The sequence below is a fragment of the Arvicanthis niloticus genome, chromosome 4 (assembly GCF_011762505.2).
Source record: "Arvicanthis niloticus isolate mArvNil1 chromosome 4, mArvNil1.pat.X, whole genome shotgun sequence".
NCBI lineage: Eukaryota > Metazoa > Chordata > Mammalia > Rodentia > Muridae > Arvicanthis > Arvicanthis niloticus.
Window position 1 is genome coordinate 12,973,045 of NC_047661.1, and position 12,820 is coordinate 12,985,864.

Sequence of the window (12,820 nt, forward strand, 5' to 3'; positions counted from 1 at the left end):
TATTCTACAAGAGGAAACTTCATGACTTTATGGAATATGTAAAGACTTCACTTAATGAAGTTTAATTAACATGAAAAATTTATTCAAGAAATATAAAAAGTAGTAGTAGGAAAAAAATCTGCTGGTGAGAAGACCTATGAATGCAAGGCTTATAGAAATACATCTTTGTAAACCAAAATTTAATTGAAATAAGAAAATCCCCATGAGAAAGACCATATGCATGTGAATGACATGGAAAAGCCGTTTATTCTGGAGCACAAAAAGATCTATTTGTGCATTCACGGCCATTTTCAAATTTCCATTACTGTCTCTGTACATATAATTAAAGTCAGAAATAAATATTTTGATCAATATATTCTTACAATACTTACTTTAACTGTAAATATACTAAAGAAAGAAATTAGGTATTTTACAAAAGTATGCTATTAATACTTTTCTATTATTTATGACAAAGATTATCACTTCTAGTCTAATCCAATAAAAACATGGAAACAAACACCAGCAAGATAAATGTACACATAAAGCACTTACAACCCCATACCCCATAATCCCATGTAAAAGTGGAAGGAGGAAACAACCTCCAGTTGTCTTCTGACCTCCACTAGCCTATGATGGAGCCCATGTGTTCACTACACACTCAATCTCTGTCGCTGTCTGTCTCTCCCTCTCTGTCTGTCTCTCTCTGTCTCTGTCCCTCTTTCACACACACACACACACACACACACACACACACACACACACACACACACACACACAAAGCAAAATATAAACCACTTACGTCATTACTTCTTTCAGTGATCCAATAGCTTTTTCTAAAGTGTTTTTATCTGGGTTTTCATCAGCTGTATGCTTTTTAAGATCTGTAATAATAAAATGGGTTTTTTTTTCCATGATTAAAAAGAGTTCAGTGGTTTTCCACCTATGCCTTAAAAATACACCAGTATTTTTAATATAGGTTAATTGTTTTTAATGATAATATCTACATCTAACTCTTATTTTGAGCAGAAGTCTGTGGCCAGCAGATCTGTAATCCCGAACCTTAGGAGTTAGGGAAGGAAGGATTACAAGTTTGGAGCAACACTTGACTGCACAGTAACAGCCTATTCTCAAAGCAATGGCTGGGTATGTGCTTTAGGGGTTGGACGCTTGTTTAATATGTGCCCTGTCCTAGGTTTGCCTATTCCTTAAAACTATGACGTGCACGCTCTGAATGCTAGCACTTGAGAGACAGAGATGAAAACATTACTGTAGATCATCCACTCATACACATAACTGGAGGTGCCACGCTAGTATTAACATCTATCAGTTCACCAACTGCTTTAATTATATTAAACCAAAAATTACTCAGCATAAAATATTTTCAAGATACAATTAAACAGAAGTAAAACCTAACTTATATGTAAAAAGTCATTGTGAGTTTCAGGATATCCTGGACTACAGTGGCTTTAAATAAAACAATGGGGCTCAGTGGCTAAGAGCTCCTATTTGCAGAGGGCCTACTTCAGTGCCCAGTACCCAAGTTAGGCGGCGCACTCCTACGGCGCCAACACTATGGGCTCTGATGCCCTCTGCTGGTCCCTATGGGCACTCAAACGCACAGCTGTCCCGCTACCGTGACCCACAAGCATACAATATTTTAAAACAACAATCAAAATAGTTTAAGTTCTCTAATAACACTGTCTTCTTCCATCAAAGTTTCCAAACTACTTAGCACTGACTTCTAAAAACAAAAACAAAAACACTGCTTTGTCACATGCCTCTCAGTCATAATGGGAGACTTGTAGCAGCTCAATCTATCTTGACCGTGCTGAATGATGCTCAAGTATCTCATACACTACTCCATGTATGGTCTAGGGACATATGACATATGGCCCCTTTACAGAGCATGTGCATACTTTAAGGGAAAGCTTTCTGCTATCTATTGTAGACATTCATGGTTGACAGGTTAATTCTGCTTCTCCAGGCTTTGGGGAGTTTGGGGGTTTTTTTTTTTTTTTTTTTTTTTTTTTTTTTTTTGGTGGGGTTTCTTGCTGTTAGTTTGTTACAGGGTCACTCTAAGTACAAGAGGCTGGCCTCCTACTCATAGAAACCTGCCTGCCTCTGCCTCTCAAATGCTGAGATTAAGGACACACTATGCCTGGCTCTTCTCAGGTTCTTTTCTATGTTCCCTATGCCTCATTTGACATCATCCTTATACCACAAGCTATACCCAACCTAACACCACAGCAACCTAATATATGTGGAATAACACAAAAATGCTTACAATTTCATTTTAGTCATGAAAACATCTGAAAAACTTCTACTTAACATAAAGTTCTACTAAGAGCTAGGAATTTGCTCCCACCTCAGCAGGCTTAGATTGGAAAAATGCCTGGCCTAAAGTGAGACTCTAACCCCAAAATGAATCAATAAATGAAGAATCTGGATATGTAAATTGTATTTTTAAAAACTCAGTTTTGAAAACCTGAAGGTTGGATTATTTAAACAGTAGCATAATCTACACAGTACAATAGGCTTAAAGAACTACGGCAATTCCGACTAGAAAGGTAATCTGTAAGAGAAAAAACATTCCCCTTTCTGCTAGCCCTATAATTTATACCAAAACATTGTTGAAAAAAGATTACATTATATTTCTGAGTTCCTACTTTAATTTAGTCAACTGAGTATAAATGACATACACTTTTTAGCCAGAAGTAAGATTTAATCATAAAGTTGTGATAGAAAATCCCACTGATACTTGCAGTTTTAAGTGTTAAAATAAATGGAGTACTGCAACTGCACACCAGATAATGTGAGTGATTAATTTGAGACAGGGTCTTATATTTCCTAGGCGAGCCTCAAACTTTCTGTGTTGGTCCCTGGAATTTGTGATCCTCTGCTCCACTCCCCAGTGCTGCAACTACAAAGCACTGCCCTGTGCCTGGGATCTGGAGACAGTCAGAATCAACCTTATGGACTGTGCACTCTGCCAATGTTAAGATTCTAAAGAAGGTTAAATAGAAAACTCAAATGTAAAAAACTTAGCTAAAATTAAGAGGACTAGAAACAGGTATGAGTCCTTTTCCTGTGAGGTCTCTGTAGGAATTTTGTTACTTGAATAAATAGATTTAGATATAGTGACACCAGGAGATATAATGACCCTGTAAGCAGAAGGACACAGCTATTACAGCAAAGACTATCAGGCAAAACTGAGAATTTGTGGCTTTAGAGACTGTTTTTCAAGATTATCAAAAAATTAATATCTATAAAAAACTTTAATGCTAAGACCTAATAAACTTTGAAAATAAGGATATCAACTCTTCAAAAAATAGTGTACCAGATTGAGGATGGGGCTGCTGGCAGACAGCATGAAGCTGTGGGCAGGAACTCCCAACACTAATATAAACCAGATATTAACTATTACATTCAGGAGACTGGAGAGACAGATATCCAAGGTCATCTTCAGATCCATGAGATCATGATCAACCTGGCTACAGAAGACTCACCTTCTCAAAGATTGCTGGGGGGTGGGGGGACTATTGAATAAGAATATCTAAGATAACAAAATTAAGCAAACAACAAAACCCCAAAACAAAACAAACAAACTAGGTAACGCAAGTACCATTTAAGAGTAAAGCAACACTGGGTAGCCGCTGTACTGGCCGAATGAGAAGTTCTACAAGGCTCTGTCGTCCACACTCTGGTTTAGCTTGATTTATCTAAAAGGAAGTAATTAATGTATTACACACAAAAATAGTTTTAAGTTTTGTGTAAAACTTCAAAACAAATGTCTCCACCAAGAATTTATCGAAAAGAGCCAGCAGTTGACTGTGACTCTGTGAAGCTAAAGGCACTTGTCACCAAACCAAACCCCAGATCTACAGAGTCAACAACGGTAAAGAACTTCTGACCTGCACACGCATGCACAAGCACTAGCATGAGCACATCTATACAAAAGACACACAGGAACATGCATGCACACGCACGCACGCACGCGCGCGCGCGCACACACACACACGCACGCACGCACGCACGCACGCACACACACACACACACACACACACACACACACACACACACACGCACTTGCGCGAGTGTATCAATCAACAAATGAATTGAGAACTCATACAGGATGGGAGCTGCTCTCAGGCACATCACCACGACTCAATAATTTTCCCAGGCCTAAACTTTTCTCTTGTTGAGAAAAGATTTGACATGTTACAAAGTGTAATCCTCTAGAGTTGTATACACGGGCCTTTCTTAAGTTCCTATAAAAACTAACTATACCACGTCAACTATGCTGTCACCACTGGTTAAAGTAAAGAAAGCACTGGTGGGGGAAAAACAATCATTAAAGGCAAGACAGTGTCAAAAAGCATGTTCGAGAACTAAACATAGACATTATTTCCTTTGAAAATAACCACATATGAGCAACCATTTCCAAGGCCCTGAGTTCAATCCCCATCGATACAAAAAAAAAAAAAAAAAAAAAGCCAAAACAATATCCCTACTCACTCAACTACACTGTGGCCTCTGCTGTGTAAAATTCCAAATTTCTATGTCTAAACATCATAAACACTCCCAGATACAACTGATTTTAAGACCAGTATTAAGGTGTTCTTATATGAGTAGAATTTTACTAACATAATTTACTCTTTAAAAAATTAATAAATGAATTCTTTCAGAAGTGACTCAGAATTTTATGATAGAAATTATACTACCTTGAGAAAAGCATGAAATCTGGGCTTCTGTTTTTCACATTTGATAATCATTTCCTTGCTCATTTCAAAGAAGTTTACAAATGGAGGGTAGGTTTTTACCAAATCTTTTGACTAGAAACAAAAAAAAAGGAAAACAGTTGGTTATGAATATCACACTCAGACAATGATCTGTGACACAATCAACAATTAGATTTACATTAAAAAAAAAGTTTAACGTTTCCTCACAATTTCTGTTAATACAAAACTTTCCTTTACAAATAAACTGGTTCTAAACACAATGGTGTAGCCCTCAGTACTCAGGAAGTCAAGATGACTGCCAAGATTGCCAGTTACAGAGCACACTGGCCTACCACGCTCCAGGATACCCTGGGTATTAAGAGTGGGAGTCCATCTCAAAATCTGTTTTCATTGCTATTCAAACTGCATCAACTGGTACCCATGGCCTATGACATAAAACAGCAAATAAGGGCACATATGCACACACATACACAAATCATACACACACACATTAAAACAGGACAAATTTTTGAGTCTCAATTGATAAAGTGTTTGCCTGGTATAAACAAAACCTTGGGTTTGCTCCCCAGCATCATATAATCTAGGCATGATGACACTTATCTATGAATTTGGCATTCAAAACCTATTTTCAGAATACTTAAAATCAAATTAACGCTGATCTATGGAGTCTAAAATTACATGTTATTGTTTGTTGAAGAATCCAAACCACCACTAAATACCAATCCTATTACCCAAAACATGCAACTTAAGAAAGGAAAAATTTTGAAGAGATGGCATAGCTGTTGAGAGAATTTAGTGCTCTTGCAACAGGCACAAATTCACTACCCAATACCCCACACGAGGCAGTGTTCATAACATCCTGTAACTCCAAGCCCATGAAATCAGTGTGCCTTCTGGCCTCTGCAAGAACCTGTCTGTATTGATGTACACGTACACGTACCCACACACACATAGAAATACCACTAAAATCAAAACATACAATCTTTACAAACAAAACATGAAGAAAATTTCTTTGCTAGGGCTGGAGAGATGGCTCAGAGGTTAAGAGCACTGGCTGGTCTTCCAGAGGTCCTGAGTTCAATTCCCAGCAACCATATGGTGGCTCACAACCATCTAGGTGGCTCACAACCATCTATACTGAGATCTGATGCCCTCTTCTGTCATGAAAGCACACATGCAAAGAGAAATCATGCATAAACTACATAAATAAATTTTTAAAATGTCTTGGCCAATTAAATGTCATCAAATAAACGGATTTCTATGTTTAGAGTCCTCAAACAACCTGAACAAACATATATAAGAATGAGGAAAAGGCCTCAGAAAACCAGAGCACTGCTTCAGAAAGAACATCATGCACTGACATGTATAATCCCAGCCTAAGGGATTCAAAAAAAGCAGTTTATAGTCACAGGACCTCATGAAAATGAAAATACTTTCTGTTTTTTTGTGTGTGTTTTGTTTGTTTTAAGACAGGTTCTCACTTTAAGTTTAGGCTAGCCTCAAACTCTTAGCAATTCTCCTGCCTCAGCCTCCAAGCGATGGTATTACAGATGTAAGCCAGACAACCTAGTACCAATTATTTATTTACTAAATGTAAGCTACACGGATTTTGTAGGCCTTTTGTTGGGACAAAGTTTGAAGGCCTCTGACTTGCAAATTCCACAGAGGCAGACAAAGAGATTAACAATATATTTATGTGTGTGTACAGATAGATAGATAGATAGATAGATAGAGAGAGAGAGAGAGAGAGAGAGAGAGAGAAATGTGTATGTGTGTGTGAGTATACACACATATAAAAATAACCATTTGGGCATAGCAGATAACTTTACACAAGTCACTATGCAGCTGTGTTCTAACGATCTTCTGGTTCAGCAGGCATATTAAAACCATGTTTCAAAAGAAGTTGAAAACAATCCTAGCAGACCTTATAATCATGGAAAAGGCATTTTCACATTTCCTTCCCTGTCAGTCCTTAATGAGATACCACTTAAATGTGAACTCTAAAACAAACACTTACATATTTAAGAAAGATGTCACCAATACTTCTGCTCTCATCCCAGTTAACAATAAGGTCTTCAAGATCATCCTGAAAAAGAAAAAAAAAAACACCACCAACAAACATTTAAACCCAACAGCTCCTTACACATCTGACAACATTCATGAGATCTTCTGCTGGGAAAAAACATTCACCTTCTGCAGTACCATGTTATGTGCAAACTTCTTATCACAACAAAGAATTAAATTTTTGTCTACAAAGACAACAGCCTTTGGATTAATTAAGAAAATATAAATAGCACTGTCAGACAGACCAATCTTAATTCCCCAATATGACTGATAGGTTGTTTTGTCTTACTAGCTATAAAAGTTGACTGACCTTATTAATTATGAAAAGGCTATTTTTAATCCTGCTGCTGTAGCAACTAATTTAATACAAGTCATTAAAAATTACAACCTGTAGCAGGGTCAAGCAAATTTTACTCAAAGAGACAGATGGTAAATATTCCAAGGCCATATGTCTTCTGTCGTTAGTATTCAAGTCTGCAGGACAGAAGCAACCATACAAAGTATCAAATGAGATGAGAGACTGGAACCCTGAGTCCTAAATGGAATGCCTTTACCAAACCTCTCCCCTCAGAGATCTATGTGGAAGAAAAGGTAGAAATACTAAGAGCCATCCTGGATGAGCCCTCAAAACCCAGCATCTTCCAGACACAACAGAACTGAGCACAGTGACTGTAGCAGCATACACCTGCACATATCTAAGCCAGACAGAACCCAAGCACCGAGAAGGGGAAGGAGACGTAAGGAAGTCCTAACCTAAGGAAGACGACGTTATTAGGAACTGACACTTCCTGGGAAACAGAGAACTGGTTTTCTGCAATGGAGTGTCACTGGGTTTAGCAAACACACTCCAGGACAGGCTCCATACCAGAAACAGTTGGTCAACCTAAAATCCATGGTTTTTTTTTTTTTTTTTTTTTTCTTTCTTTCTTCTGGGATCTGTCTTGCTTTGTTATATTTGTCTTGTTTTTTGTTTTTTGTTTTTTTGTTTGTTTGTTTGTTTTGTTTGGTTTTGTTTGGTTTGGTTTGGTTTGGTTGGTTGGTTGTTTTGTATGTTTTGTTTTTTGGGTCTATCTTTTGTTTTTACTTGGTTTGCTACGTTTTTCTTTTTGTAAAAGAGACAAGGACCATGAAGTTGGGTGGTGGGGAGGTGAGGAGCCCTCTGGGAGGAGGAAGGGGAAAGAAGGTATGAGGAAAGGAAAGTATGAAAATGCACGGGCTCTGCAGTCAGACTCTTCACCGAGACAGAGGGCCTGATGCAGCCTACAAACTATGATTTGCTAATCCCTAGTTCATAACCTTCCTCAGTCATCCTAAAGCACAAAATAGTCACAAGAACTTGAATGGGCTAAAGAGATGGCTCAGGAATCTAGAGTAGTTCTGTTCATTCAGAGAACCCAGGTGCAATTTCCAGCACCCACAACTCTAACTCCAGTTATAAAGAATCCAATGCCAACTTCTATGCCCTCTATGGGTACCACGCATGTATGTGGTGTACATACAAACATGTAGGCAAAATATTCATACACATAAAATAAGGCAAAATTTTTTACTGAAGACACTTCCCGTATCTAAGCCTCAAGTCATGTCTTAGAGAACCGCCATGAGCACAAAGCCAGATACACTGTGAGAGGTAAGTTTTACATATAAAACTGATTTACTTAGCTAGGTTGAAATACCTGAAATGTTACAATAAACATACACACCCTTTAATGCAAATTTACCTTTATCTTCATGTGTACATCAAAGATATCTGGTATGCTCCCAAAGATAGTCTTGATCTCCTCGGGTGCAAGAATAGGTCCACCACGTTGTCCTTCTTCTTCTAAGGGTACCTGAAATAACTAAATGGGGGAAATCTAGATGAGGCTAACTGTGAGAAAAAAGAAGACTAAAATATAAACAGCTATAATAAACAATGATGTTAACATCAGAATTCTCATAACACTTTCTATTTCATTCGTATATTGATATACTTTGTGCATATGCACATGCAAGGTGGGGGAGGGGCAGAAGGTGGGTAAGTGCACTGGTTGCTCTTCCAGGGGACGCAGGTTCTGCTCCCAGCCCCCACGTGGTGGTTTACAACCTTCTGTAACTCCAGCCCTAGGGAATCCAATGAACTCTTCTGGTTTCCACAGACACTGTGGCAAAACACTCAATACACATAAAATAAAAATATATCTTTTTTTAAAAGGAACCAAATAAATTATTAGAATTAATAAAAAGTTTTTTGTTGAAAATTTAAGAATGCAATGAAGCTTTCTAGATACATAATAAAATGCTAAATGTTTTAGAAATGGTGGCACAGAAACGCAGTAGCAAAGAAACTAGATTTCTTGATCTCATATGAAAAGACATGAACTCTGTCCACTATTGATATCAACATTATTATTATTGCTGCTGTTATTGTTATTATTGTACATGGCTATATATGAAAGAGAGAAAGGAGAAGGGGAGAGAAAAAGAGAGGAGAAGGAAGGGGGAGAAAACATAGGTGCACACATGCAAAACGCGCATATGGAGGTCAGAGAACAACTTTCAGAAGTCTATTTTCTCCCTCCATCATGGGGCGCTGGGATCAAACTCAGGTCATGAAGAGTGTCTGAGGCAAGTGCTTTTACCCACACTGAGCCATCTCACTGGTCCATAAAAGAGAAAAAGAAAAAAAGGAAAAAAAAACTGAATAAGTAGGAGCAGCAAGGGCACAGGATAAAAAGGCAGCATACACATAAACACAAAAGGCCTGCGCATCTTACTCACAGGACCCAGAAATAAGTTTAAAACAAAACTTAGGCTTTGGTGACAGTGCACAACTTTAATCCTAGCACTTAGGAGGCCGAGTAAAGTGGATTCTGTAATATCAAGGCCATCCTGATCTGCATAGCAAGTTCCAGAATAGCCAATAGTGGGACCCTATCCCAAAAGTTTAAAAAAAAAATTAAATAATGTAAAAAGCAGTGCCATCCAATATAAAATAAAAACTAAGCATTTTGGTATAAGACACACATGCTCAAAACCAGAGCTGACAGGTGAAATAAAGGTGTAATAAATGAAGTCACACAGTCACCGATGGAAACACTCAACACAGAAGAATGACAATTATCTTGCTAGTTGATCTAGGTGTTTCATGACAATACCAATCAAATTCTAGGACTTTCTAATAGACAGAAAATCAGATTCTAGAAATATATGAAGAAATACAAAGTTATTTCATAATAGAAAAAAAAACAATATTCAAGATGGTATGGTACAGTATAAGTAAATCCAAGAAATGAAAACTGATGCAATTTATATAAATATAAAGCCACATTAGCAATCTCAACCTATAGGAAGGAAGCCGGAAGAGCCCAGGTTCAAGGTCATCGAACACTACATATCAACACTGAGGCTAGCCTGGGTTACATTAGGTCCTGTCTGACAAAACCAAAAGAAAAACTAAACTAAACAAACAAAAGCACAAGCAGAGCTAAGTAAGTCTTAACCATCAAAGAATGGTCTCAACAAATGATATTAGAATATCATTTGCTACACCCACAAATGAACATCAGCCTGAATAAAAACCTATTTGCAGTCGGGCAGTGGTGGCGCACACCTTTGATCCCAGCACTTGGGAGGCAGAGGCAGGTGGATTTCTGAGTTCGAGGCCAGCCTGGTCTACAGAATGAGTTCCAGGACACCAAATGCTACACAGAGAAACCCTGTCTCAAAAAACAAAAACCTACTTGCAAAAAGTAACTCAAAACAGTTCATAGGTGGAAAAGTAAAATCTAAGTTCATGACTTTCTAGAAGACAATATTCTTGATTTCATTTTAGGTGAAATCCTTAGACATGACCTCAAAAATGTGGACTAGAATAAAAACAAAAAATAAGCACTTTAATAAGAATTTTTTAAAAAATCTAATAATGTATTTAGCAATTTTCTTATTTATATACTATTTTAAAAAATATTTAAAAATCACACACTTGACAAAGGACTAAAACTCAAAATTACATTCCAAGAACTCTCAAAACTCAGGAAGAAAAGGACAACATAAAAACCCTGACATGACAGTTCTCTGTGCACTAACATGTTGGTGTGTTTTAGCAAGGACAGGGAGAATCAAATGTTGGAGCTCAGACAGCCTAGATAGCCAAACTGTCAGAAAGAGGAAAACAGGGAAGAGAAAGAAGTGGAGGGAGGAAAGAAGCTATAGACACTCCAGTTAGATGATTCTGAAGAAACCCAGGCCTCAGGGGGTACACACCAGGATTCCACTTATGTGATCCCCTCAAAAAAGAAAACCAGGGAGATGTGAGAATACAGAACAGTTTTGATTTCAGACTGCAGTCATGCAAATCCCTCCAAGAACAAGTAAATATTAAAGTTAATAATCGTTTAACAGTTAAGAACATACACATTGTTCGTTTGGCTCTTAACACATATACTGACAACAGCACAAAAGACAGAAGTGAGTGAATCTAAGCCACCAGAGCTGTCGGATGGCTGAGCAGGTAGATGCTCACAACCAAGCCTGACAACCTCCATCTAGAGAAACCACATGGAGGTTTGTATCCAGCCCTTGCAAGTTGTCTTCTGATCTCTGTATTTGTGCATCTGCACTCATAGCAATCCAACTGTCACAGCCTCCAGGGAACTGGCCTACCCGCAGGAGTCACCATGCCCAGTTTACTGAAACTTTAATTACACATGTGAGATTATTAGATTGGAGGCACGTTTCATGCTACTTTGCTTAACGTAAATTCAGTGAAGGTTCTCAAGGACTATGACTTGCATTATGACAGTTGTTTCCTTTCCTTCCCCCTATAGCCATCGTGTTAATTATGGATTAAATGCAATGTCAAGTGTGTCAGACTACAGCTTGGCCAGTGAACTAATCCCAGCCCAAGGCATTCTCTTTTAAGATAGCTTTTAGGACTTCTGTTTCTTTTCTTTTCTTTCTTTCTTTTCTTTCTTTCTTTCTTTTTTTGGAAACAATTTCAAAAATCACTTAATTTTAATTTATCCACCTGGATCAAAAAAGTACCCAAAATTTGCTTCTCTCTTTTGAAGACGACAGGCTCTTATTACGGTAGTCCAGGCTGGCCTAGAATTTGTGTTCCTTAGCCTACCAAGTATTGGGGCTTCAGGTTTGTATTATTATGCTCAGCTGTGGTTTTCTTTAAGTATTTTTATTTGTTTTTAATAGATAAGAGTTCACCCCGATTACAAAAATTGGGGGCAAGGTGTGAATCTGTGTTTTAGAAAAGACAAACTGCTCAGCAGCTTAGAAGTTTGGTAAGTAGTATTAATGATATGGACACTGAAATCTGTGCCTCGTGCTATTTTGCATATGCACTCGCCTATCCCTGTAATGGTGACATGTGCATGTGTATGGCGTGTGAGTGTGTGTGCATGTGCATGCATGTGGGAGGCTGAGGCTGATGTTGAGAATCACCCTCCATGGCTCTTCCACCTCATGCATTGAAATGAAGCAGGTCTTGGCCTATCCCACAGCTAGCCTTACTAGTCATATTGCTCTGGGGACCCACATTAACTTCCGAGGCTGGAGTCATAGTCAGCAGGGAAGCTCACCCAGCATACAGGGTTCTGGAGATCCAAGCTTCAGGCCCCACGCCGCACAGCAAGCACTTTACCCTCTGAGCGTTATCCCCAGCCTTTCTTACCTTTATTGTATACCGTACTTTTTTATTTTTCTGTTTGTGTAAAATTGTGTTTCAAAAGTAGTTTTGATAACAATGTCAATAAAAACCTAGGACTGAGGATGTACTGAAGTACTTAATAGTGTTTGCCTAACAGGCAGAGCGTGCAGGAAGCCCTGTGTTCCATCCCCAGCACCCATAAGCCTAGCAGAGTAGTGTACACCTATAGTCCTGGCACTCAAGAGGGAGAACAGGAGGATCAGAAGTCCTCATGAAAAGCCTGAACAAATTACTGATATCAGTATTGGACAGCTTCTCAGCTGTAGTATAGACTATCTTTTGTCACATATATGCAGCAGTAAATAGAGCAATTTCAGAAAATTCTATCGCTTCTAAA

The 12,820-nt window shown here is 38.2% G+C and overlaps 1 protein-coding gene across 4 annotated transcripts in view; it reads right to left on the reverse strand.

Annotated features, from left to right (window-relative positions):
- Window positions 1-12,820, reverse strand: part of Ect2 (epithelial cell transforming 2) — a 55,618-nt gene that overhangs the window by 23,689 nt on the left and 19,109 nt on the right. For all 4 annotated transcript variants that reach the window (XM_034500852.2, XM_076932200.1, XM_076932198.1 and 1 more), the window contains 5 exons: window positions 8,504-8,623; window positions 6,736-6,804; window positions 4,701-4,811; window positions 3,602-3,698; window positions 779-860 (listed from right to left, as the gene is read on the reverse strand). In XM_034500852.2, the coding sequence (XP_034356743.1) occupies window positions 779-860; window positions 3,602-3,698; window positions 4,701-4,811; window positions 6,736-6,804; window positions 8,504-8,623 (479 nt within the window). The remainder of the gene's footprint in view (window positions 1-778; window positions 861-3,601; window positions 3,699-4,700; window positions 4,812-6,735; window positions 6,805-8,503; window positions 8,624-12,820) is intronic.